This window comes from Sciurus vulgaris (genome assembly GCF_902686455.1).
Source record: "Sciurus vulgaris genome assembly, chromosome: 3".
Taxonomy (NCBI): domain Eukaryota; kingdom Metazoa; phylum Chordata; class Mammalia; order Rodentia; family Sciuridae; genus Sciurus; species Sciurus vulgaris.
The window spans coordinates 140,098,062-140,124,738 of record NC_136463.1 but is presented as its reverse complement, the minus strand read 5'-3'; the positions used below and the strand labels follow the sequence as shown (position 1 = coordinate 140,124,738).

General features: G+C 36.3%; 1 protein-coding gene across 1 annotated transcript in view; it reads right to left on the bottom strand.

The window, feature by feature from the left end:
- Nucleotides 1-26,271, bottom strand: part of FAM171B (family with sequence similarity 171 member B) — a 59,876-nt gene extending 33,605 nt beyond the window's left edge. The window contains exon 1 of the mRNA XM_079135345.1: nt 25,867-26,271. Coding sequence (XP_078991471.1) covers nt 25,867-26,101 — 235 coding nt within the window. The 5' untranslated portion in view covers nt 26,102-26,271. The remainder of the gene's footprint in view (nt 1-25,866) is intronic.
- Between the last annotated feature and the right edge of the window lie 406 nt (nt 26,272-26,677).

The window sequence follows — 26,677 nt, the reverse complement described above, 5'->3', positions numbered from 1 at the left end:
ACAAGCTGTTACTGCTTCCTAGAATTCTATTCTTCTAAGCATCTAAATGGCTCATACCCTCATCTCCTTAAAGTCTTTGTCAAAATGACACTTCTCAATTCTTAACCTCCCAAACCCTTTACCCTGTGTTTCAGAAGTCCCAGACCCCCTTCGAGTTGTGATTCACCAGAAGGACTCACATGACTCAATGGCAGGTTACACCCACAGCTAAGGTTTTTTATAGCAAAGGGTGAAGAATAAACAACAGGTGAAGACATGAATGGCAAAGTACACAGAGGTCTTTAGATTCTGAGTCCTTCTTCTTCTGGGATTACAGACCACATGTTTTCTCTAGTTATGAGTTATAGGTATACATGTAAAGTGTCTCTGTGGAAGGAAGGTCAATCAAGTCTTAGGGTCTAAGGCAATCACAGGACACATTCTTGCTACATAGCAAGTCATAGAAGAAACACAGGATCCTCCATAAATACCAGGAGTATATCATGAACTTGCTAAATAATCCTGATAAGTCTTTTTTTTTTTAAATAGTTTTAGTTGTCAATGGCTCTTTTATTTACTTTATTTATACGCAGTGCGAATGATTGAACCCAGGGCCTCACACATGCCAGGCAAGTGCTCTATTACTGAGTCACAATCCAGCCCCTGAGAAGTCTTAATGAGCTGGAAAGCGTGTGCTTTTGCTCCAGATATATAAATCATCATTATCAATTAGTAACAAAAGGACATGTCCAGGGCCACATCCCAGGAGCAGGCCAAGGGCAATCATGGTTCCAGGCTGCATGACACACAAAAACTGAGCAATCAGACCTGCTGTGTTAACACTCTTCTCATGCCCTCATCTATTTTTCCACAATTGGTTCCATATTGCCTTCTTAACACATGCATAATTTACTCATTATGTTCATTTTCTGTCTCCCTAACTAGAATGTTAACTCTGCAAGGTCATGGGTTTTTTATTTACTGAGATATCCTCAAATATCAAGACTTATTTTTTAAAGAATAAAAGAGTAAATTGATGAATGAATTCCTTTCTCTGGTGCCATCAGATGGGACCACTTAATATTACAAGGAAGGATGTAAATGTGCAAAATGAGGTAGACGAGCCTTAAACACAACAAGGGAAAACACTGCACATGCCACCATTTCTGTGCACAGAATATTTTTAAGTTACGTACTTTAAGTGAAGTGAAAATTTCTTAATTCTATACCACTTCCTTCAGCAACTTTAAGAAGATGTTAACTCTTTTGACATTGAGAAATGACTCCAAAATACAAAATTAGAACAATTATTATTGCTTTGCCATAGAAAAACAAATGTGATTACATTTCAACAATTAACTCTTATATGACTTTAAATAATTAATTGGAAAAATATTGGAACCAAAGTTGAAGCTGGAAATAAAAATGAGAACAAGCAGTATAGTTGGGGGAAAAAAAAAGATTCGTTTCTTAATAAACTGCTATTTATATAAAAATGTATATATAAATTCCACCAAGAATTGTTTAATAATACTTCCCCCCCATACACAAATCTTTCAAATATATTGATGATAGAATTTGTGGCAAAGACAAAAAGACCTTTGGGGAATCAACAATTACTGAATATTACCTCTCATGAATGTAACAATGTAAGTCTGATTAATTTCCTTAGCTAGGGTACAATGCCCCCTTGGGGATGAATTAAGAGTGAATTACTAAAATTGAATACAAGTACTCCAGACTCCTTTGCAACATAGTGACACAATGTTCTTACATATGCCCAATTTAGTGTAATTGATGGATAGACCAGAGAGAATTATATCATCTCCAGGCCAAAAGGAGAATCAGGTGATTGCTATTTGCATAATTAATACCCTGAAAAGGATTTAGCATCTAAAACTGAAAATGTTCCTCAAACACTATCCCTTCAACAATATTCCCTCAAAATTTCTAAAAAGGTGCAATATCCCCAAAAAGCAAATAATTTTAAAGTGTGAACCCTATTTTAAGGTGCACAACTCTAAACCAGAGAACTTGGAGTCACAGAAAACTCCTTCCAGTCCACAGTAACCCATTAGCAGAATGAACTTTGAAGTGAGTCTGTTCCAAATGGAATGGCCAGCAGCCTGAACCATACACCAAGAAAACTTCCTAACATTGCCCAAAGCTTGACATCTCTAATTCCCAGTCCTCTCTATCATATAGCAGATTTTTTTTACCACTGTCATAAGCTGCATTCAAATTTCAAACACATAAAAATATAAAAAATAAAAATAAAAAAGTAACAAAAAATAATGTTGGTCTCAAAGAATGTGATACTTACAAAATACATATTAGCACAGTGCCTTGAATTTAGTTAGGTGTTTTTTGTTTGTTTGTTTTTGTTTTTTTTTAAGTACCTATTTTTAGTGGTTCCACATCTTAATGCTGAAAAGAAATAGTGTAACCAGTTTTCTCTTAGAATGTACACAGAAGTTTGGCAATCAGACACCTAAACTGAATCACTTGAACAAAAAGTCTTTATAAATAAATACTGCAAATTCCTTTTTTAAAAAATCACATGCCTAAGATTTGAGGTCACAGTTCCAAAACTATTCTCAAAGTCACCAAAATGATACAACAAACTCACAGGGATGCCAAAAGATAATTTTAAGTTTTCCAAGCAAACACAATGATACTAACATTTGCTGGCCACCACACAAAGCAAGAGAATTTTCAATCACAACATTAGAAAATAATACACTCAACTCAATGGCATTACATTTTTGTGAAGTTGGGTTTTCAGTGACTGCTCTGACAGATAGCAAACACTACAATTAAAATGAAATGTGAACAGGAAGTGAGAATGGCAGGATTCAGTCTTACACAAAGTTGGTGAATTGGTATGGTGCTTAACAGACACACACATCACATTAAGTAAGTTATTTTTAAGCAACTACTAAGTTATTGAAAGTTATTTAGCCACAAAAATAAAAATAAAAAACTTGTTAGGGCACTAAGGATATGGAACCAAAAAAGTTTAGGAGTTTCTGTGTTTGTTCAGTATTTATTGTCCACACTTTCATTAAGCACCTACTACATGCAAGATCTGCACTAATCACAGAGATAAAAAGAAATTAGTTATCTTCAAATACAAACATGAATCACTTGGAGAGAATCATAATGCCAAGAAAAGTACAGATTAAAATGTTTGGGTTCAGACTATACAATTAAATTATTCTGGTTAATAAAGTTAAGTGAGAAATGTCACATATGAACTTTTAATGAACATCTTGCTAAAAGGTACTGTTCACTTTATTGCCTCAGTAAGAATATTCTGGAAATGTACTTTTTCTTTGAAAAATGTCGTATCATAAATATGCACCTACTTAATTATTCTCTGGATGCATGACTAATTGAATGAGCAAGTAAGTGAAATGTTAAATGAGAATCTTACAAAAACTTAAGATTAACAATTTCCATAACATGTTACTATTGTTACCTTTTCCAGAATACTCAACTCTCTTGGCTGATGACAACAGTTCTCAACCCAGACCACATGTTAGACTAACTTGGGGGACTTCTGCTGTGCTCCCTGGCCCAAACCCAGTCTAATTATGTCAGAATCTCTGCAGATGGGGTCCAGGGAATTGTATTTTTAAAAGGTCCCAGATGATTTTAGTGCATGGCCAAAGCTGATAACCACTGAGACATAACAGGTCAAAGGTATAAACTATTCAGAGTTTCTTGAGGTGTATTACTAAAAAGCTTTCTACAATGTGACACCAATTTATAGTATAGAGTAAAGTATCCCCCCTATTTTATTTTACCATAGTCAATGTATCAATGTGATTACTCCTGTCTCCCTGGGGAGTGAATATGAGAAAGAACTTTCAATAAAGCTTAAAATCATTCTATTTTCCTTTAACTTACTTTTCATTCACAACACTGTTAGCTGTTTTATTTTTTTCACAACACCCTCTTGATAGGTTGAGAGAGCCCTTATGAAGAAAATAAAAGTCTGACAAAGACCAAGTGATACTCTTTTGTTGTTTTGCAATTCCATGGGTGAATTCACAAACTTTATTGACAGTAAAGTGGAAAGGACTTAATAAAACATCCATTTTCCCTTTTACCAAAGCATTCTCTCCTTGTTCTATCTGCATGCAAAGTATGTTTAAATCAATGAAGAGAAAATGGAACTAACTTAGAAACTGCCAGACACACATGTCAGCATGTCCTTTAGAAAGGGTCTGAAACCTGCCATCAGCATTTCATTTATGCAGCTGAGACCCCTGTGCTGGGAGAGTGGTTAGGTTTAAACAGAAGGCATCCCAGCATTCTTGCTCATGTTTCTTGAACACCTTAGTAAAATGTAGCTTCTCCCCTGTAATTTGATATCTGAAAGGAGCACTGACAAGCAAATAGAGATCCAGGTGCTATAAGAACAGGGTGTGCCTGAGACATTAGCCCGGCAGGAACAGATGCAGTCTGCTGTATCCTACATTGGAGACATTGTCAGGCCTGAAAGTTTTAACCAAAGTAACAATTTTTAATTGTATTCTTTCAATGAAAAATATTAAATTGAAAGATCTTAAAATAACAAAGCAGGTATGACACAATGCCTATGTAGTACACATCTTATATGAAATGAAAGCCCGTAGGTAGCACCTAAGTAGTTTCAAAAACTAAAATATCCATTAAATTTACATCAGCAAACATTTATTGAGCCTGACCAGGCATTAAGAAGGGGCAAAGCCCAGCAGAAGCATATCACAACAACTTCTGTTTATTCAGTACCTATATTAAAATCTTTATGCATTTTAGTATATTTAATATTCCCTGACTTCAAGCCTGAAAAAGTCAAAAATCTGCAAAGAGCATATGAAAAATGATATGGACATAGTGTTAATGGGTATACAAAAAAGGAAAGTATTAATTCTGAGGGAATTTGGAATATTTTCTGGCAGGAATTAGTTAAGATTGGAGTTGGAACAGATAAATTTTAAAATTCAGAGTTGAGGCAAGGACACATCAGGAAAAAATAACATGAGAAAGGTCATCAAGGTTTAAAAATAAAAAAAGAAAAGAAATGTGATGTTAGTGTAATGATGGCCAGATGCAGCAATAAAGACAAATTAGTCTGGGAGCAATGGGAGATGACTGAATTTCATTCCACCACCCGTACAATGAAGGTTGATCAGTGCATGACAAAATGTTTTTAATATAAAAGGATTTCTCTGGGTGCAATTTGCAAATGGACTTGATAGTGAGAAACTGGAGGTAGCTACTGAAATAGTTTAGAAGCAAATAAAGTCAAGATTAGAGCAAAAGCAGCAACAGAGAAGAATCAAACACAAAAACATTCATTTAGGATCTGGCAACTGAGGAAATTTTGAAATTTAAAATGTTTTGAGATTTTTGTGCTTGAATAACTAGAAAACCAAAAATAATATTACTCAATAAATAAATATTAAAGAAATGTCTAGTAAGATAATAGGTTGTCTCTGATGGTCAAACAGAATAAAATAACAATAGTCCCTACCCTATGAACTAGATAATTTAATGGGAGGCCAGAGTCAAATCAATAGGCCATTTCAACCAAGCAGACTGTGCTTCAGTGACTCAAGTGCTGTGGAAACACACAGCAAGGACAAAAAGCCAGACCAGCAGGATCCAGAAGGACTCCTCAGAGAAGTAGAAGCAGATGCCACAAAGTCTCTCCTCACCTTAACTAGCAGTTTCTCTCCAGACAGAACAGAATTCTAGGCAGGTGAGCAAAGACACCAAGGTCTAAAACAGCAGAGACAGGAAGTGCAGGTAGGAAAGTCTCACTTGGGCAAGGAAAGAAGGGAGAGGGGAGGTAGGAGCAGCATCTGAGCAAAAGTCCCTATAATAATACAGTTATCCACTGTGCTGGAAAGAAAATGCAAATGAGCTTTCAAAGTTTGCCACCCCAGTGATTCTATGACATAATGCCATTTAAATTCTCTCTCCTTTTTATACCAGAACAGTAATTCTTTAATCTTTAATGTCTTTGAGAATCTGGTTAATCTATGTGATCTCTCCTTATACCCTCAAAATAAAAAATCATATACTCATAAATATACAAATATTTTGTGTGATAATTCATCCAACAAAGGCACCCATGAACTAAGGTTATAAGTATTACTAGGAATATCATCACATCTCATGGTTCACCTTTTTTCAAGCAAGTTCATGGTAGGTTGTTTCAACTACCACTGCTAACTTTGTGGGTAAGGTCTGTCATTCTCCTATGCAGAGGCTGTGTAGTCTATGGCAAGAGCCAAATAGCCAGGGTTCTAACCCAGGACCCATATTCACTACTCAGGTCATGGGGCAAGCTGCACACTCTGAATTTCATAGGTAAAATTCAGGCAATGACAGCACCTAACAGATATACCTCAGAAGAGTAATCAGAGGGTTACATGAAATAGCATCATCAACGTACACAGAACAACACTTAGCCCCAAAGTATGCATTACTAGAGTGTGATATTATTATTCCATACAGATATTTCTTTAGCTTTTGAACATAAATTTCCTGATATTTTTGAAAGGATGTTTTGACATTTCCAAGGGTCCCCTCAGAAAAATTAGCACATATTGTAGTGTGAATAATTTGACTCTTCCAGAAATTCTTCTTTCATTTTAAGGAAGTATACAGAAAGACTATTTCTATGTAACTAAACCTCAGTAAAATACTTGGCATAAAAGTCCATTTATTTGACATAATGAAATGGGACTATTGATACTTACTAAAAAGTCTTAGAGCAAATTTTGATAAATGATTCACATTTGTGAGTTACCAAAACATGTGATTTATTTTTATTACTTGTTAGTCAACAATATTAATCATGCATTTAAACATCAATTTAATTGATCTGGGACGAGCTGGTGAGAAAAGAAAGTCTAGTTAAGTAACAAATTTCATGTATTTAACAAATATTAAAAACATAAGAAATGTTAGCACCGGGTTGGATAACAACACTCTTGCCTGTTGAGTCATGGTCTCCTAGATAATCTCATACATCAAGTCATTTCAAATCTCAAAAATCTGAGGCACTATTCTTCCCAATTTAAAAAATCACAAGTAACTTGCTCAACATCTCATGGGGCAGTCATGAAGAGAGTGCACTATCAATTAAAAATATTCCTTCTCAAGTAGAAAAACTGGGGCATCAAATGATGTGATATCAACCATTAAGAAGATTCTAGAATGTTAAACGGACTGCTACATAATTCTTTTCGCTAACTCAAACAATACCCGAAGATGTATGGGGCAAATTTACTACAAAACCAAGTACACCGCCTTTTTCTACCCCCAAATCTAAATACAAGTTGCTCTGAAGAAGCTACATAATAACCTAATTGATAAAGGAGTCAACCCAAAACTATACATACAAGAAAATAAATTCCTACACCCCGAGATAGAGATTGTTCTGTAACCATGATAATACCACAAAAACGATCTTTAAACATTCTTCATCAATATATGACAATCCTGTGGCCTTGGAATCACAGGACAGGTTTGAAAGTTGTTTAACCAATCATTGGGAAACTGTCTCAGTAATACAACCAATCAGGGACTAGCACTCCTAAGCATAAGCCAATCAGGAATGTATTCATTCCAGTGACTTGCCACTGAGTGGCAATCCAAACAACTAATCTCTGCTGGGAAGCCAGCTTCCAAAGCCAACATATTCCTACCATCACCACCAGAAATCCTCCAATCCCAGTATTCAATGCTTCCTCCAAAAAAAACTGCCTGGTCATCAGAGCTCTCCCTATCAGTAAGTAAAGAATAATTAATTCAGTCTTATTTTTTTCAGGTATAAAATGATGGTCTTAGTCTATGACACACATCTTTGTTTCAGGCCTTAGCAGACACTGAACACAGTATTTCCTACATTAATAAATAATTTAGCTAACATTCTTCCAAGCATAGAATTAAATCCCTCACACCAGTACTAAGTATGACATGAAATCATTTGCCTTATAGATTCTTTTCATTTTGAATGCTTCTAAAGCAATATTACTTCATACATAATGTAAAAGAATAGAATACATATTTAAACAGAAATGATGCAACAATTATAAATAACTTGAATAAAAAGGATATATACTCTTAAATTTTCCAATATTTCTTGAAGCTTTTTCAGTACTACAAAAACAATATAATATGTAAAGTTTTAAAATTGGTTTTTTTTTTTTTTTTCCTTTTCTGTAAGCAAGTTAGATTTTGTGTTAAAGAATAATCTTAAGTGTCTGAGGAATGAACTTGGTCCACATTCTTCTAAGGGGAAATCCCTAACCCAATATTGCAATCACCAATGGAGCAGATTACTGGGCCCCAATCCAGAATCAGATTATTGGTCGGCAAGACCTGGGAATCTACACTTAATGTTTTTTTTTGTTTGTTTGTTTTTTTTTGTTGTTGTTGTTGTTGTTTAAGGATTTAAATCATTTTATCATGTTGCTACCTTACATTTTTGTTATGGTTTAAATATGAGGTGTCTGCCAAAAGCTCATGGGTGAGGTAATGCAAGAAGGTTTATAGGAGAAATTACTGGGTTATGAGAGCTTTAAACCAATCAGTAAATTAATCCCCTACTAGGATTAACTGAGTGGCAGGTAGGGTGGGTCATTGGGAGGTGTGCATTTGGGGTATACATTTTGTATCCGGAAAGTGGAGTCTCTCTCTGCTGTCTGATCATGTGAGTCACTTCCCTACACCTCAGTCTTCTGCCATGAGTTCTACCTCACCTCCAACCCAAGGAATGGAGTCTGCTGTCTATGGATTGATACCTCTGAAGCCATGAGCTCCCAGATAAATTTTTCCTCCTCTAAAATTGTTCTTGTGTGGTCTTTTAGTCACAGCAGTGAAAAAGTTGACTAAAACAGCTCTACACAAAAATAAATTCCATATGGGTAAAGACTTAAATATGAACAGAAAAACTTTTACAATTAGGTACAGTGTTCATTGTTTTGTGGTTACACTACATTAGATAAGGAATTATTAAACTAGATAGGTGAATGTGGTGATTAATAAATATTGTTAAATTAAAATGTAAAATGCTGCTATAAAAGATTCTAAAAGGCAATATTAAAAGATAAGTCAGACACTAGAAAAAGCAATGTACAAATACATAAATTAAAAAGTTGTAAGAAAGAACTATAAAATCAATAATAAAAAGAAAACCACCCAAGAGAAAAAACAGATGAGTCCAAAAAAGATAACTCAAAGAAAAGAAAAATGGAAGAGAAATAATGGGGTGGGGGGGGATACTATACACTTACCTCTAACCAGAAAATACAAAGTTTACCACTACTTCTGAAGGCCATTTGGACACACATAGAAACACTGAAAATGTATATCCCATACAGGCCAACAATCCCATTTCTTTTTATGAACTTTAGATAAATTCTTATACACATCTAAAAGGAGATACCTACTATACTGATCAAGCACCCTGCATAATAGTAAAACAAATAACACTTAACTATGTATCAGAGTGGCTTATTTATATAATAGAATATTATGCAGAAATATCAATAAAATATTTAAATTTTGTTTCTGGTCCTGTGATGAGGCAGTACATCGGGACAGAAGAGAATGACAGAGCAAAGCTGCTCTATCATGGTGGCCAGGAAACGGAGAGAAAAGGAACAATGGGCCATGGATCCTTTCAGGTCAGACCTCCGGGACCTACTTCCTCCAACTAGACCGATCTACTACAGTTTCTCCAATTTCCCAAATAATACATTCAATGGATTAATCCACCCTCATGATCCAATCATTCCCCAAAAGTCCCTCCTTTGAATACTGCTGCATGGGGATCAAGCTTTAATATATAACCCTTTGGGGTTCATTCCAGAGCCAAAGTATGACAATGTATATGTATAGCTATTTCAGCTTTTTAAACACAAAAAGATGGACACCAATTTCAGGACAGTTATTAATTCTGGGTAAGGATAGAAACGGAATGAGAATGGGGCTTGATTCCATCTTTAATTTTCATTTCTTAAAAATGAGGGAGAGAGGGCTGGGGAGATAGCTCAGCTGGTAGAGTGCTTGCCTCGCAAGCACAAAGCCCTGAGTTCGATCCCCAGTACCGCAAAAAAAAAAAAAAAAAAAACAAAGAAAAAAAAAATGAGGGAGAAAAAATGTGAAGCAAATATAACAAAGGCTAATATTGGATTAATCTTAGCAGTTGAGTACCTAGGTGTCAATTACATATAGACTGTAATTCTATTCATTTGGAGTCCTTTATAATTAATTTTCTAAAATAAAAACAATAATAGTTGGTGAATTCATTATCGTAGTGAATATGTGAGTAAACATAAAAATATAAATAAAAATCTTAGTTTCTATTTCCTGCCTTAAGTTCTACCAGCTAGCCTTATATTTAGAGACAAACAGAAAAAAAAAAATTCTCCTTATTCCTTTCCCGTCATCACCATTTGTGTAGGTCCTAAAACTGGGCTGATTTAAAAAGGCAGATAAATAAGCAATAAACAGCTAGTAAATCAGTCCCTTAATAGTTTAAAATCTGTCTCTCCTCCCCTTGTTCCTACTGTATTTTAAAATGCTAATAGAGCATATTATGACAACTTGTCTTCTATTTATTTATGTGTATGCCCTCTCCACCTATAAATGTTAAACAAAGAGAAACAAAACAAACAAAAAAACATACTCATCAAACTCCTTTCAAAAAGCCAGAATTCAGAGTTTAGTAAATATTCGCTTGCATTTTCTGTGTTGAATTTGAGTGTTGTACTACAGGTCCGTTTCTCTGCTTTGATCATTTCCATTTGAACAGTTTGTTCTATCATATTTAATGTGCAATTATTCGACCTCATAGACTTCAAGAAATTACCAAAGTAAAATTTTTCTAATTCTTTCTCTGATGACAAAGCCTGAGGGAATAACAGAAAACTGAGTGACAGGGTTCAAATCTTTTATTTATCAGGCCTTCAATTTAGACACAGCTGCCTTATTGAGCTTTGCCATCCTTATCAACCAATTCCATCTAACTGATCAAGAAGTAAAAGTTTATCCATCAATCTAGCCACCCAGAAAGCTACTGCTATCAGCCCAACCCCAGTGCAGGGTTGATAGTATATTCTTGCTATTTGCCAAGCACTGGGTGGAAGCACAGGGCAAAAAAGGTCAGTTTAACATGGATGAATCCCTTTGTTCTCAGCTATATTCAAAGTGGACTAAAAGTAATTCCTAAATAATGCTCCCAATTATTTTTGTCCCACCAACTTTCAAACCTTCATCTGATTTATTGCTTTAATTTGGACATAAACCCATATCACAACTAGGAATTTTTAGTAACTTCTGGTGAATCCTATTTGGCCTTTATGATTCATGACTTTCTCCTTGTAGATACAGAATGAAAGGCAAGTAAATTCTGAGCAGTTTTCTCTTAAAGTATAGTTTCTAATTTTAATGAAAAAAATGTTCTTTTACTTGTGAATATTGACAACATTTGAAAAATTTTTAACTGGGTGCAATCAACCTTGGATTTCACAGAACACAATCTTCTAGATCCAATCAATATATTAATCAATCAGCTGCCTCCATTAGGATATTAATGCCCTTCTCTTCTGTGGAGTAGGAACTGCAATACTGGAAACATAATTTACAACTCCTTTGAGGTAAGCATTCAAAATAAAAAGATTCTAACTGCTTTGCAGCAGAATTCCTTTCTCAAGAGACTGTTCCAAAACACACCATTTTAATGGATATATGATACTATCCAACACAATGCCAAGGCTAACAAAGACAAAAGAGAACTATTCAGGTTTTTTCCATAAAGAAGAAACACTCTCTTTTCAATAAAACCTTTTCCAAAGGACCACAGCCAGCCTTTCTTGTATGCTAAGAATATGCTAGTTCAAATGAAGAATTTATGAACAGAAAAATAATAACAACAACTATTACTTGGATTCTGCCTTTTTAAAAAGCCAATTTATCCTCTCTTTACAAAAGGAACCAATGTAACAGTGAAAAAATGAAGCTCACAGATGTATATTTCACTAATTTGGGTTTTCGAATAAATATTTTTCTTTCTCGCTTGGTCTAGGGGATGTTTCAGAGATCACATGGTTTCTTGGTTGTTTTCAAAGAAAAACAGTAATTTTATTCCACATATTCTTACTATAAGAAATTACTTTCCCTATATATTCAACCCTTACTAAAATAATATCATAGAGTATAAATCAATAAGATAAAATGTTCATATTTCTGAAGTATTTAATTTACCAAAAATTGTCTTCAGTAATTGATTGATTTGTACCCAGTGAGTTCTAGGTATTTTACATACATCATTTCTAATATGGCAGTTTTGTGTGTACGTGTGATTAACCCCATCTCTGAGAAGTTCAAATAGTTTTCCAAGAATAGATTTTGAACAGATTTTGAACTGTAGATGTCTTAACACCAAAGCCCATGCTCTGGTTACCTAACCACAAAGCCCTAGAATGAGTTTTCTGCTAGTAATGTCAACCACAGAGTCCCCTCTGAGATCAGAGAACCTGATGTTCTGCCTGACCATACCCAAGCCCTGCCTCCCAGCCCAGCACCCTCTCACCTCACTTCTAGGCAGACACGCTGGCCTTTCTGCAAGTCTCAGATTCACTCACTTCCTTCTTTCCTGTCCAATCTTGTAACCACAAACTAATATTTAGTTAACCACCTCATTTTTTTAAGTGCCAAAAAAATTACTGAATGACTGTCAGTTGTTGGGGTTTCTGTAGCAAAGAATAATTTGATAATTATTGATGACTAATTAGCTAAATGTACTTGCTGGCAATGAGATTTAGAAATGTGTTTTTATAAGCCAGAGGCCCTTGAGGAGAATTTTAAGGACAAAAAAAAAAAAAAAAAATCCTGTTTGGAAGAGAGACACCTAAGGACATTTAAATTAGTACTGCAGAGTGAGGACAAAATGAAAGTGAGAAAAAGGAGGGGGGGCAGGAGTGAGAAGGCATGAGGTTATCCTCATGAACTGAAAAGTGAGAAAACTAAGTGCTAATAAGAGAGAAAAAATAAAGGTAGAAATGGAAACAAAAATATAGAACACTGGAAGAAAATTACTCTGAAAAGTGTTCCAGGTTTAAGAATTGTACTTCAGTATACTAATATCAGGGCTGATTGATTTAACATCAGGTTAACTGATAACGCTCAATCTCAAAGCATCTTCTGGTACGGTTCACCTCCTTCTAACTCATTTTAATATCATTAACATTTGCCCTGAACTCATAAATCTGAGAACATATTTTAAAATCCTGAAGTCGTTAGGATGTGTCTAGCACTGAGAGATGTATGAAGATATATCAGAAGACCACAGAGATACAGCTCATGGTCCTGACTCTTAACAAGATGACATATATGATCCCATTTAAACATATTTTGCACTAAGTGTTAGATATTCTGGGATATATAACTGTGAATAAATACATCTATGCGGTGAAGGACTGCAGAAACTCAAGAGAGTCAAAATAAACATACCAAAAACAATTAGAAACCAATTTTGAAAATATATTATTGAGTACTGACTAATCAAATAGAGGGTATATGTGAGCCAGTGAGAGAAAGAAAATCACAGACCAGAAAAGCTTCCTGGGAAAAGCTAAGCCAGTTTCTGCTGAAGTTAGGGCTAAGAAAGACATAGAACAGTGCAGGCAGGAGAAAAAGTGTCAAAGATTTAAAATTTCCTTGGAGTTAGACCTTCCATGGGAAATAACATAGAGAGCTAATTAAGAATTTTGCTTTGATAGTTATGGAAATCCAATAGTAATTTGATGAAGCAAAAAAATAAAAATGTAAATTTATCAACTCATGGAATACCAGGAAGGGCTGGACAAGCAAACCATGCTGATGACAACTGTCCAGCCTGATCTTGGAAAGGACTGGAGTGAGGAGCTCCACTTCTGTTGAGCTTCACCCTTTCTGTTTTCATGGCTCTCTCCACCTGGTGGGGAGTGGGGCCACTTCCTTCATCAAAAATGGAAGAGTAAGCATGGCATAAGCAGAAGAATAGGAAAGAGAAGGACTGGATAGAAAGTTCTGCACATACCACCATAAAATACAGCAGACTCGACCAAGGGGAAATGACCCTAGATTGGCCCAAAATGACCAAAGAACAAGATAAATTGGAGCCCTGGCAGACAGTAATGTAGTTAAAATACTACCTTTATACTATAGTTAGTCTCAACTACAACCTCATAGGCATATAATTTAAATGTTATTTGCACAAATACAACGAGTCTGTGAAAGTGAACCTTAAGAATTTACCACATACAGTTAGTCTATAGGATTAATTCATTAATCAATTTACTTGAAGTTCTATATCTTTTACTCATTGATTTTTAAAGTTCACTTAAAAGTTTTAGGTAATTGTTGTGCCTTTTTTTAAAGATACCCAGATCTTAAGAGGCATGCTGAAGCTTTTAAGAATGAAAAAAAAATTACACACACATACATATATACATACACATACTGACACACACACACATATACTGTATATATATATGCATATATATACACATATATACATATATATATTTTATATATATTACAAAACACTAAGTTTCAGTTTCAGTTGGTTTCATAATAGCGTGTGTGAGAAATAGTAATAAAAATAAAGCAAATGACACAATTTTAACAATTGCATCTTGGTGGAGAATATATGGGTCACCACTATTTCACTCTATTTCAATTTTTCAGTAGATTTCAAAATACTCATTAGAAACAGGTGGAGGTAGGTAGAAACCCAATAGAGACTTCAAGTTTTAATGACAACAAAATGAAAAAAAATTATATCATAAATCACATTTTTAGAAACAGAAAGCAGTGTTTCAGGAAGATGCATGCAGAAAGGTTATGGTTTAAGTTGGAAGAAAAAAAAATGTGGAGACCAATAGATTACTATACGAGTCCAAACATTTGGAGAGGGAGCCTGGACAGGGAAAGTAGTCATGAAAATAAAATAGCAGGAAGAGACACTAAAATCTCCCTGAATAGATACTTAAAATGTGGGGAGAAGAAAGACCCAGTGATGATTCCGGACAACTAGAGACACAATGGACACAGAGAAGGCCTCATGGGAGAGCAGATCTGTAACGACAGTGCCATTCATTAAATATACTTATAAATTGCCTCGTCCACATAAATAAATACAGTTCACTCTCTTATTGGTGGCTATGAGGTGTCATCTCCCACTTAGCTCTGAAAGCCTAAAAAGACACATGCCACACACATGTACCCTGAGAACATGGGGCCAGAGCCCAAGGGAGAGCAGCCACAGTTGGCCCATATGTTCCCCATTAGGCCACCTGTTCCATGCCTCAGTCCTCCCAGCCCACGAGATTTACAGAATTTCAGGGAATGTTGTTTTAAATGAAGAAATTGCATGCAGAGTACTCCAAGTAGTAAGAGCAAATATTGGTTGTACTCACAAAAATACATTCATCAATATATATAGCTTAAAGTGAGTATGATAACTTCATTATTTCTATTATTGTTTTTTTTTTGTTTGTTTGTTTGTTTCTTTGTGTGGTGGTAGAGATTAAACCCAGGGCCTCTCACATACCAGGCAAGCATTCTACCACTGAGCTATTTTTGAAACTCACTAAGTATGCTTTCTTTTAGGAAACCAAGGCTAAATTACTGTCCCTAAAACTTGTTTGCACAGTAACCTATACACCCTTCTAATATACTTATCATACTCTATTATCATCTGTCCTCACTGTTCTCTGCAAGTGGTGATAATACATTTTATTTCTATATATTTGGTACCATGCATAATGCCTGACAAAGAGTAGAGACTTTTGTATTTAAAAATAATCACTTTGAAAGGAAGATAGGTTGGGAAATAAATCCAATACTTTCCTGGAGAGTATGGATGTGAGAGTATCCAAAACAGACACGAGAGAGTACACTGCTGTTTGTATCAGTATTTCCACTGTATAAAATATAAATGAATTTAATATTTTTAATGTTAAAATGAAACATACATACAGGACCAGTTAACACATCAATCTGTAGAAGCAGTGATGATTAAGAAAAGTCAACAGGTGAGGAATATTGAGGGATAGACTACTGGGCTCCTTAGATGGGTAGAGGAAAAGTAGAGACAGTGGCAAGAACAGCACCCCCAACTCTCCTTCATTGGCCAGTGATGCATGTCACTGAAATAACAATAAAGAAGGAAATACTTATTCTATATGATGTGGTGGGAAATCAAGAGTTCATTTTAGACATGATGAAATTGAGATCCCTGTGATATAGCCACACAATGAGCTCTAAGAAACCTTAGCACATAGATAGTATTTAAAGCAACTGGAGTGAAAGAGATCACCTTGTGAGAGGGAAACAGTCAGAAAATGTTAAATGGAAAAAGATATTTTTTCTACTTTCATGTTTTAGAATATAAATATGTTTTAATGGCTCATATATTATAATGTCAAACATCTTATAGTATATATATTATATATTATATCTATGTATGACTTTTCAATAATATTATTGGGTAGCAAATTATTTGGGGGTTACAGAGTTTATATTACATGGATGGGGAAGGAAAAGGAGTAAAGTGAGCCAACATATTTTCACCTGACTTGTCAAACCTCTTTCTAAGCTACTGGACTCATGATGTCCCCCAATACATAGGCCCTGTATTGATCTCTGATCCTAGAACCGGCCCTTACATACAGGAAGCATAACGGCCACAATAGATCTTGGAGTTTTCAGGGTACCAAAATCTATTTTACCTTTGCCCCATGCTGTTCTCTGAATCTGTAGTTTTCTGAGTCTCAAAGCACTATTATTTACCTTTGAAATATCACAGTGTGCGGAAATACAAATTTTTCTATTTCAATTTTCAAATGAAAGATTCTTCAAGATAGAGCAAGCTACTCCTCAAAACAAGGAAATCCTTCACTCTGCTATTCATTCCTCAGAGCATCTAGCTTTTCCAAACGTAATCAGTTACCACTGAAGCCAAGAGATGTGTGAATCAAAAAACTAATATGGGCTTTGCAAAGTTTAAAGATATCAACTCCAAAGGCTGGAATGGTGTTGGCAACAAAAACAGCAAATTACACTACAGACTTTAATCATTGTAAGCTGAAATTACTTTTTTGACCCCCAAATTGTTTGATGACCAAAGTTTATTATTTGTTTCAGCAGGTGGGGAAAGGCTTGGGTTTTTACATATGTCTTCTTTGGGAATTACAACCAAGGTAGGCCTACCTTGCTTGAGACTTATCAACAGGCCTAAACTGGGAAAGCCATCAGAGCTCATATTAAAATCATTAGCTTAATCTCAGGGACCCTATCCTTCAGTGAAGTAGCCAAGAGCAAGATGCACAATTTCTGGGTTGATTGCCAGGGAACTCTCCACACAGGGTTTTTTCAGGTGTAAGCTATCCCACTGGTTTATTACATAATGAAATATGAATATAAAGTAATTCAAAGTCATGTGCTTTATTAAAAGATAGTTATTACATATTGGTGGCCACTATGCAAATGGAATGGGAAAACCAAAGTTGAAAGGTTAGGTACTGCCCTAGATACTACACCCTACTTCACTTCAGGTTGAGCTGGTTAAACAGCGGATTTTACCCATCCCATCTGCACAATAATAGAAAAACCTCACATACTAACAAAACACAAAAATGCTATTTGAATCAAATTGGTTTTTTTTGTTTGTTTGTTTGGGTTTTGATTTTTGGTACCAGGGACTGAACCCAGGGGTGCTTAACCACTGAGCCACATTCCCAGTCCTTTTTACTTTTTATTTTGAGACAGGACCTTGCTAAGTTGCTTAGGGCCTTGCTAAGTTGTAGAGGTTGGTTTTGAACTTGTGATCCTCCTGCCTCAGCCTCTTGAGTTGCTGGGATTACAGGCACGTGCCACTACTCCCAGCTAAGTGTAGTTTGAGTCTGAATGTTACCTTTGCTCTTTTCCTACGAGTCCAGTTACAAAGACCTAATTAGCCATGGAGGTTTTCTTGACCTTTTAGGAGTCAGGAATTCCTCTGAAAATCTCATAGACTCCTGAACACTAGACAACTTAAGATTGTATAATTAATTTCAGGATTCTTATGAACCCTCTCCCCCTTTCCACAGGCTCCCTAGAAACTCTACATTATTAGGTATAAGGAATAGGGAGGTCCTTACACATCTAGGAAAGAAACAAGATTCCCCACTTAAGAGTATTTTTCACCTTTGCAGACTCGAGGTAACTGACCGCCTCTCTTTACTTGTCACAGTGATTCATATTATCTCTTCTTTATGGCCACCAAAATTCTTCACTTTCCACATCTTGACTTCCTGTATTTGCCAAGCTCTATTGAATCACAAGACTTTTTCCCCGTTTGAAATATGATACAGAAGCAATTTTAAAAGACCCATTCTTTTGGTTCACAAACTTGAATTCGGCAGTAATGAAAGTTTGAGATTATGAAAAAGCTCACTCTCTACCATATTTGATATGAAGGAAATCATCAATTTACCCTTAATTAAATTCTATCAGTCTTAGTAACTGCCAGGCAACACCACAATTTCTTTGAAGGATGTGTGGTGGCTTTCATCACACACTGTTCAAACATGACCAGAGAAAAGTACTTAGGAGAAGGTCATCTCCATCTCATTCTAGTTCCTAGAGCGAGTTCAAGAAGGCTTATCATAAAGCATAGAGCCTAGCAGAACCTGCAAAATAAACACTTTTGTTTAAAATGATTACATATTTTATCATTTAGGCATTACTTCATTGTAAGCAGCATTAGAAGATCAGATTTGTTATTTCATACATTACTATAAAATATTTTTCTCATCATTATAATGACTGTTAAACTTAATATAAAGGCAGATTTAAATTTGGGGACATACAAATCATAACATTTCTGGTAGACCTCTAGAACCTAATAGCGCAAATATATTATAAAATAAACCTTGAGAAGTACTTACATGATGACATGAGGCTATTTATCTTTCAATGTAAATATTTTTAAAATATCAGCTTGTTGAAATATAAATAAGGTGACAGATTTTAGCTTCACGTACACAAATTTAATTAACCATAATCTGTTTCACAACATGCTCTTGTCACTGAACCATGCGTAGTTTATTTTACTTAAATAGTTAAATAAATTCTACTATACTCATTGTTCTTGTTGACATCTTTTCCTTACACAAAAAGAATGGTCTCCCTCTGTTTCATTTTTACAATAAATGGATGTTCTTTTGGTAAACTTGTCTCGACTCAGACATTTATAAACAAACCCCACTAGCACAAATGTGAAAGAACAGTATCTATCATATGTGTAAGTTTTTGAGGAAACATAATCTACTTAACTATTCTGAGCCACATTGTGACATCTTAATTTCTATCCTCTCCCCAAACACAGGGGAGCAGGCCTGTGGGTCACAGAATCCAGTGAGTCACAACATCCAGGACCTCTGTAGTCTCTATTCATCTTCTGGTTATAATTAACACATTAGGAAAAATAAATCTTCTATCAAACCATCTGTTTCTGTTTCTGTCACATTCCTATTTTTAAAAAGCAGAGGAGTAGGTAGATGGGGAAAACATTTTAGGAAAACCAAAAGATATGGAATTCTATAACATCCCTGGATCACTTAACTCAGATGTAAGCCAGGAGGCTGGCAGTGTGAGGGACATGATTATCAGCTTCCACGGTCAGATGGTCACCTTCTAAACCCCACAAGCATTTGAGTCCACAAATATGAATTTTAATTGGCCTAACCAGGTAAGTGTTCTAAAAACAGCAGAGCCAGCCAGTGAATTAAAAATATATCATTTATAAGGGGAGCTGGGGATATGGCTCAGTTGGTTGAGTGCTTTCCTAGCATGCACAAGGCCCTGGGTTCAATCTCAAGCATCATCCCCACACACAAAAAAGATAAAAAAAAAAAAAAAATATATATATATATATATATATACACACACATATATATTTTATATAGATATATATACACACACATACATATATAAATACATAATTTATAAGTATCATTTCTTTACTGAAGAAGTAGAAAGCTCAACTAAGTACAATAATTAAAAATGTTTATTTACATGTTAAATTATTCCCTAAAGATGTGATATAGAAACCTGCTTGAGAAGAGAAGCACATTAAATAGAAATTACTTATAAATGAAGTTAATTTTAAGTCTTATTTTCTGTGCAAGACAAAACCTTAATATAGAGAACTTGGATGCTACACACTCAAGGTTTCAAGAATCATGATACATTACTGAGGCACAATACAGTCTTGGCTCATTAGGTCATCGAGGCGTATTTGACATGTTAGCAATGATGGAAAGCGATTGCCATTTCCTTCAAATCCACTGCCCTACATGAAATGGCACTCAGAATCACTCACTCATTTTATGCCCAAGTGAACTGGCCTTTATAGTCACAGACATCAACAAAAAGTATTTAAGAAGGCAACCTAGTGATTATGATATGGACATTCATTAAAAAAAAAAAAAGAAAAAGAAAAGGCACAGAAACCTGGTATGTCTCAGACATGTGGACTGTGCTTACACAAAAGTTCAATTAAAAAGGCATCTCCAAACAGAATCTTCAGGGCAAACAGAAGCTTTTCTCTTAAGTTTACCTTTATCTACCACACATAAACACATAGCTCTCATAGCTTTAGATTTCCAGGTAAGTATTCTAAAACACACTTTTTCCCAATTACAGATGGAAAATACAGCACTGATGTCCCAGCTAAAGCAATTTGGAAAAAAGGAAATTAAGAAACATTATACTAAGCCAAGTAAATGAATGACTACAACATTGCAGCTAACCTTGTCAGACAGAACTTTGAAAGGAAATCAAGTTCAATATTTATATACTTGGGGGAAAGAGTTTTGTTTCAGAAAAATATTTGGTACAGTTTCTGTTCAGTCATATTAAGAACATTATAAAACCACCACTAAAATAAACTGGACTCAAATTCAACCCAATGGCATGTTTTTTTTCAACCTGTAATCAACACCAAAAAATTGCTCCCTTTTGTTGTTAAAATCCTGGAAAGAAATCATAATTACCCCATCTGGGAATATGGCCTTCACAGCATGAGTACTTTTAAATAGAACAGTCAATTCTAATCCCATTTTTCCTATTGATTTTCAAGTTCCTTAAATAGAAAAAAAGTAAACAAATGTTTCCATTGGTGGGAGATTTAAATAGGGAATAAAAGAAGAGTTATCAGGGGCAGAAGAAAATGGCAAGATGTAGCAGGAGTAGGTCCAAAGATGCAAAATAGGAGGAAGAGCATTATAATATTATATTATACACTGAAAATTTGCAGAGTAGACTTTTGCTTCTCTTATCACTTGAGAAATAAAGAAAAGGCTGACTATGTGGTAAAGAGGATATGCTAATTTGTTGACTGTAGTAATTATCTCCTGATATATATCAAGACATCTTATTACATACCTTAAATGTAAACAATAAAAAGTTTTTAAATAAATTTTAAAAGTTTAATTCAAGTTACTTTTAAAACTATATAGCAATATTCTATATTAATATTAATATGAAACATTAATTTTAAAGTTAATTTGAATTTTTAAAATTGTATCATTACTCTTCTATATTAAACTTCATTATTTTTAATTAATCATTTTATTAAGTAACAGAGGTCCCAACTACATGGAATATGGGGGGAAATCTTTTTAAACTTCAAAAGTATACCACTTGACCAATTCCTATGCTTTTATCCATGAGATACAAAAATATGTCCACATACAGATCTATGTAAGAATACAGCAGCTTCACTCACAATAGCTAAGACTGGAAACAACCCAAACACCCATAACAAAGGAAGCAATAGGCTGAACTATGGTGATTCATAGGATGGAATACTACCTGGCAGTAAAAAGAAACTACTGAATGTGCTCTAGTGAATGAAATCCATGGAAATCATGCTGCGCCAAGAGAAGCTGCACATAAAGGATAATATGCCATCTGATTCCATTTTTTTGAAGTTCTGGAAAGTGCAAAGTTAATCTATGATGAGAACAATCAGAACATCAGGAAAGAAGCAGAGACTGCCTGGTAAGGAGACTTGTGGGAACTTCGAGGTGATGTAAATGTTCTATATCTTAATGGAGTGATGGTTACCTGTGTATAGTCATTTTTTGAAATTATGTAGTTAAAGTATACATTTCTAATATATTTTACCTTAAAAAAATCATGTAGTAGAAATAGGCAGGGATGTAGCAATAATATGGCAAAATTTTAATCACTGTTAAAGCTGAGTGACAGGTGTAGTCTTTTATGATGCTATTCTTTTTGTGTTCTATATGTAAAGTTTAAAAATATACATTACTGAAATACACAATCAAAAAATTTTATACCATACGAATATACTTACCAAGATTCTTTGTATGCAAAAGGCATTCCTAAAGATCTGTGGAGATCCCCTGTGTCCTGTGCTTCACATGGAGAATTTTAAATGCAGCTCATTATTTTCTCTACCTCCCCTCACCCCTACTCCCAGCATGCCTCCCACCTAATGGACCATCACAGTGAATATGACATGGTTGTCTCAACTACCACCAGACCCTAAATTAATTCTTCTCTAGCTCCTCACTTACTTATTTCTAGCAAATACTGGTACAGATGAAGAAATCAAAGCCACAAGATACACTGAAACAAACAAATGATTATAAAGATCCCAGTCTCAATATTTCTTTATTCTCACTATTCTCTGAAAACAATGTTTTACAAGTTAATAAAAAATTAAAACGTACTCTAAAATCTCATTCAAAATTTTTAACTCACTTTCTCATTTCTCATCCATACAAATAGACATAAGTTTTTAGAATAATGAAGTCCACAGAACACTAACCAAGGGGATGGTCAATTTCTCTCCTATGAACATATACACTCACTCAAATTCCAGTCACTGAATGTGTTTTAGTTTTCTAAGTTCCTCTAAGCTTTGCCTGAGAAAAATCCTATAGTTTTCACATGACATGTCCAAAGAATCAGAAGCATCCACAGGCAAAGAATAAACTCAAATTCGAGGACAGCTATTTAAAGCTGTTACTAGTTAATAATATGTTAATACCTCTCTTGATAATAAGAGGATAAAAAGTACAATTGGGTAAAGAATCTTCATGATAGCAAATAGTATGAGGGCTCAAGTATCAGTGTCAATTAATTCTCTATAGCTAGCATAAGATAAACATTGAAATTAGGTAAAATTAAACACCCAAAATTTACATACTTTATCACCTTTACTACAAATATTTGTTTATTTTTATAAATTTTTGATAAACTTCAATAAGAAATTTTACAGGAGTTAAATATTCAGCAAATACTCAGAAAGTAAAAGTGTTTATTGGTGCCACCATATTCTTTCATCCAGCGAAAAATGAAGTGTATGCATACCAAGTGTTCTTAACAGCAGTGAACAAAGTCCATGCCAGGCAGAGGGAGACAGGATGATAAGAAGGGCTGAGGTCAAGTGCCACGGAGGACAGAGTAATCAGGGTAAGGTCAGAAGGGTGTGCAGAATACCATTCCTGGTCAGGAAAGCCTTCTCAGTTACAGTGATATTTGAGAAAAACCTGAAGAATGTGAAGTTCCAGAATTCTAGGCACCTGAACCTTTTGGCAAACTTAAGACACATGAATCGAGTGTGGCTACATTGGAATGAATGGAGGAAAGCACTGTAGAAGGTGAGAAAAAGAGGGCTACAATGGTTCTAGAACACTCTAGGCCATTTTATTTTTAGGATCTGGGCATCTCATGTGAGAGAGATTGTAAGCAGATTGGAGGATTTTAAGCAGAAATGATCCCATTTAATGCTTTCAAAAAGATGACTAGTTGAATGAGAAGGACAGGAGGGGAACAAAGGTTGAAATGAGAAGAACAAGAAGACAAGTTCAGTGTAGGGATCATAACATATTCAGAGGGGCAGTTCAACTTCACTTGTTAATACACTGTTTCATTATTTGAAGCCATATTCCAGTAAGTCAAATAGCAATCAACTGAATTGATCTCATTTGCCACTGGACAGGGGGTTGAAGTTTTTGAGGAAAAAACAAGAGACATATGTTGTTTTTCAGGTTCTAGTTTGACCTATTGGATAATGGTTTCTTTATGTCAATTAATCTAATCGGTAAATAAGATAGACTGCTAGTTTCTTGATCATCCTTTTAAAAATATCCCTCATAAGGATCAGAAAATCAAATATTTAAAACTGCATATTAGATCCAAAGGGTTCATAATACTGCAGTTATTCATAGCCCTCATCACAACATATGTATAGTGTTGTAGTCAAAACCCACTTAGCTTATATTCCTGAAAGATAAATTGAAATAAAAATATATTGCAAACCATGGAACCTCTCAACACTCTCCAAGACTTCTGTTTCATAGTTATTTATAAAATTCCTCCTGTAATGAAGACAATCACTCTATCTCCAATTTCCTTAAGTTTAGCATGTCTAACACCAGTCTCACCCACACCATGTTGTTATCACTTTCAGGTACTAAAGGCTGATAAGGAAAACCAACAAACACTGCACACCTTTCAATTCTCTCAGCCGCACTTGAGTGTTATTAATTGGTTTAAGAGGGTGTCAGAAACACATGCTTTCCTGCACACTTTGGTGATTTCATCCTATGCTCAAAGCACTCCCATAAATTAAATCATCCTGGCTGTGTCATGAATCGCAGCTGGCATGCCTGAGTACCGCTCTTTGATGATGAGCAAGCAATACAAAATAAGATGCTGAATCCACTCTTTAGAATCTCATTTCCAGCATCTTGTATGATGTTACTAGGCAGGATTTTAAAACAAAAATAAACATTATAATATAGTTCGCTTTCGTTTTGCAAAACCTAAGCCTACTTGCCAGAAAATTGATGGCTTTTTTTTTCCTTTCCAAAAAGCAGGCAGCATCTACAGCCAGAAAGGGAACTGGGTTGGGGGCTGGGTAAAGGCTATTTAAATGGATAATCCAGCTTTTTGCTTACCAGGGGAGCTTCAATGGTGAGGTGGGGGAGTGGGAAGGGTTTGCAAGCTGCAACTAGGAGACTGTTACAGTCACATATACTACACCCCTATTTCTTCGCCCTCACCGGATGTGCCAAGAATCTGCCTCATTTAAGTTCTACTAACAAGTAAGGAGATTCCCCTCTCTGGAGACAGGCTTATGCTGTACAAATATCGTTCCAGACTTTATCTTATCTGTTTCCCTCTGCTTTCCCTTTAGTTACAAACTCCTGTTTCATTTTTGTTTTATTTCATCTTATTGTATTGAAGACATTTTTTTGCAAACTGCCTTAAACCCTTCCTGGGATAGGGAGAGAGAAATAAATCAAGATTTCTTTCTCCAGCTCAAAATTTAAATATAGTAAGCAAGGAGAAACGGCGAAAAGGGGTGTGTGGGTGTATATGGTAAGATTTCTTGGTATCTAAGAGAAAAAGGATAGAGAAAAAAACATGCTAAGCAGATCTGAGGGGTGTGTGTGTGTGTGTGTGTGTGTGTGTGTGTGTGTGTGTACACAATCATTCCCAGAGCAGACAGAGGAATTCAGAAAGGAGGGAAAAGAAAAATATCAGTCGAGGCAGTCGCCCACCCCGACCCCTCCCAACCCACTGCAGCGCTCTGCGCTTCCCAGAAAGCTCATCCCCAAAGGGCAGATTTCCGGTGCCGAGCAAGGGACCAAAGGCTGGGCAGGCAGTCGGGGGAGATCGGGAAGGATGAGAATGGGTAAGGACAGGCTAAGGGATGTGCTCTAGCTAGAGAAGGAGCAAGGAAGCCAGCGAGGCCAGATGAGACCGCTTGCCGAGCTGGAAAGGCAGGCCCGGACTGCCAGGACCTACCTGGAACGGTCAAGGTAGAAGATGCCCCAGGCACCTCTGGCCTCTCCTCCTCAGCCTCCTCCCGCTGCTTCTGCTGCTGCTGCTGCTGCTGCTGCTGCTGCTGCTGCTGGATTAGGCTGAGGTCCGAGCGGCTGAGTTCGGCTCTGGCGGCCGCCGGGACCAGCTGTGCCTTCAGCAGCACCGCGGCCAGGCCGAGGAGCAGGGTGCAAGGGACGCGCAGGCAGAGTCTCGCCATGGCCGAGAGCCAGAGGGCCGCGGAGGCATATTGCGGGGCTTCGGTCGGCGGCCGGCGCCAGGGCTGCGGGCTCCCGGCAGCGCCCGCCTGCTCGCTCGCTCCCCCTCGCGCCGTCTGCCTTGCACACCCTCAGCAGGAGGAGGAGGCGGCCCGGGAGGCGGAGGGGACGAAGGGAGGGGGAGGCAGCATCCTCGCGCACGTGACACGCCGGGAGGGGCTCGCCGGTACCCGCGGCCCCGCGCCCGGCTGCCACCGAGCCTCGGCTCCGGCGAGCGGACACTGATGACGGGGTCCTGCGCTGGAGGAAGGCCTCCGAGACAAAAAGCGAGATCTGGGGGCAAGAAGATCCTTCAGTCCATACATTTTCCAGAAAGTGGAATGAATTTGCTCCCACCTGACTTCAAAGTCGAAAAGAGATGGCAGATTGATTACCATCCTGTAACGGTAACAAGGCATCGGCGGATCCCAAAGACAAGGTCCCTTAACCAAGTAGGTTCTGTGGCGTCACGGGCTTCTTACCTAACTGGAAGTTATCTTGCGGCTCTCCAGATTTTAATAAACTTGCTTTTCCTGCCT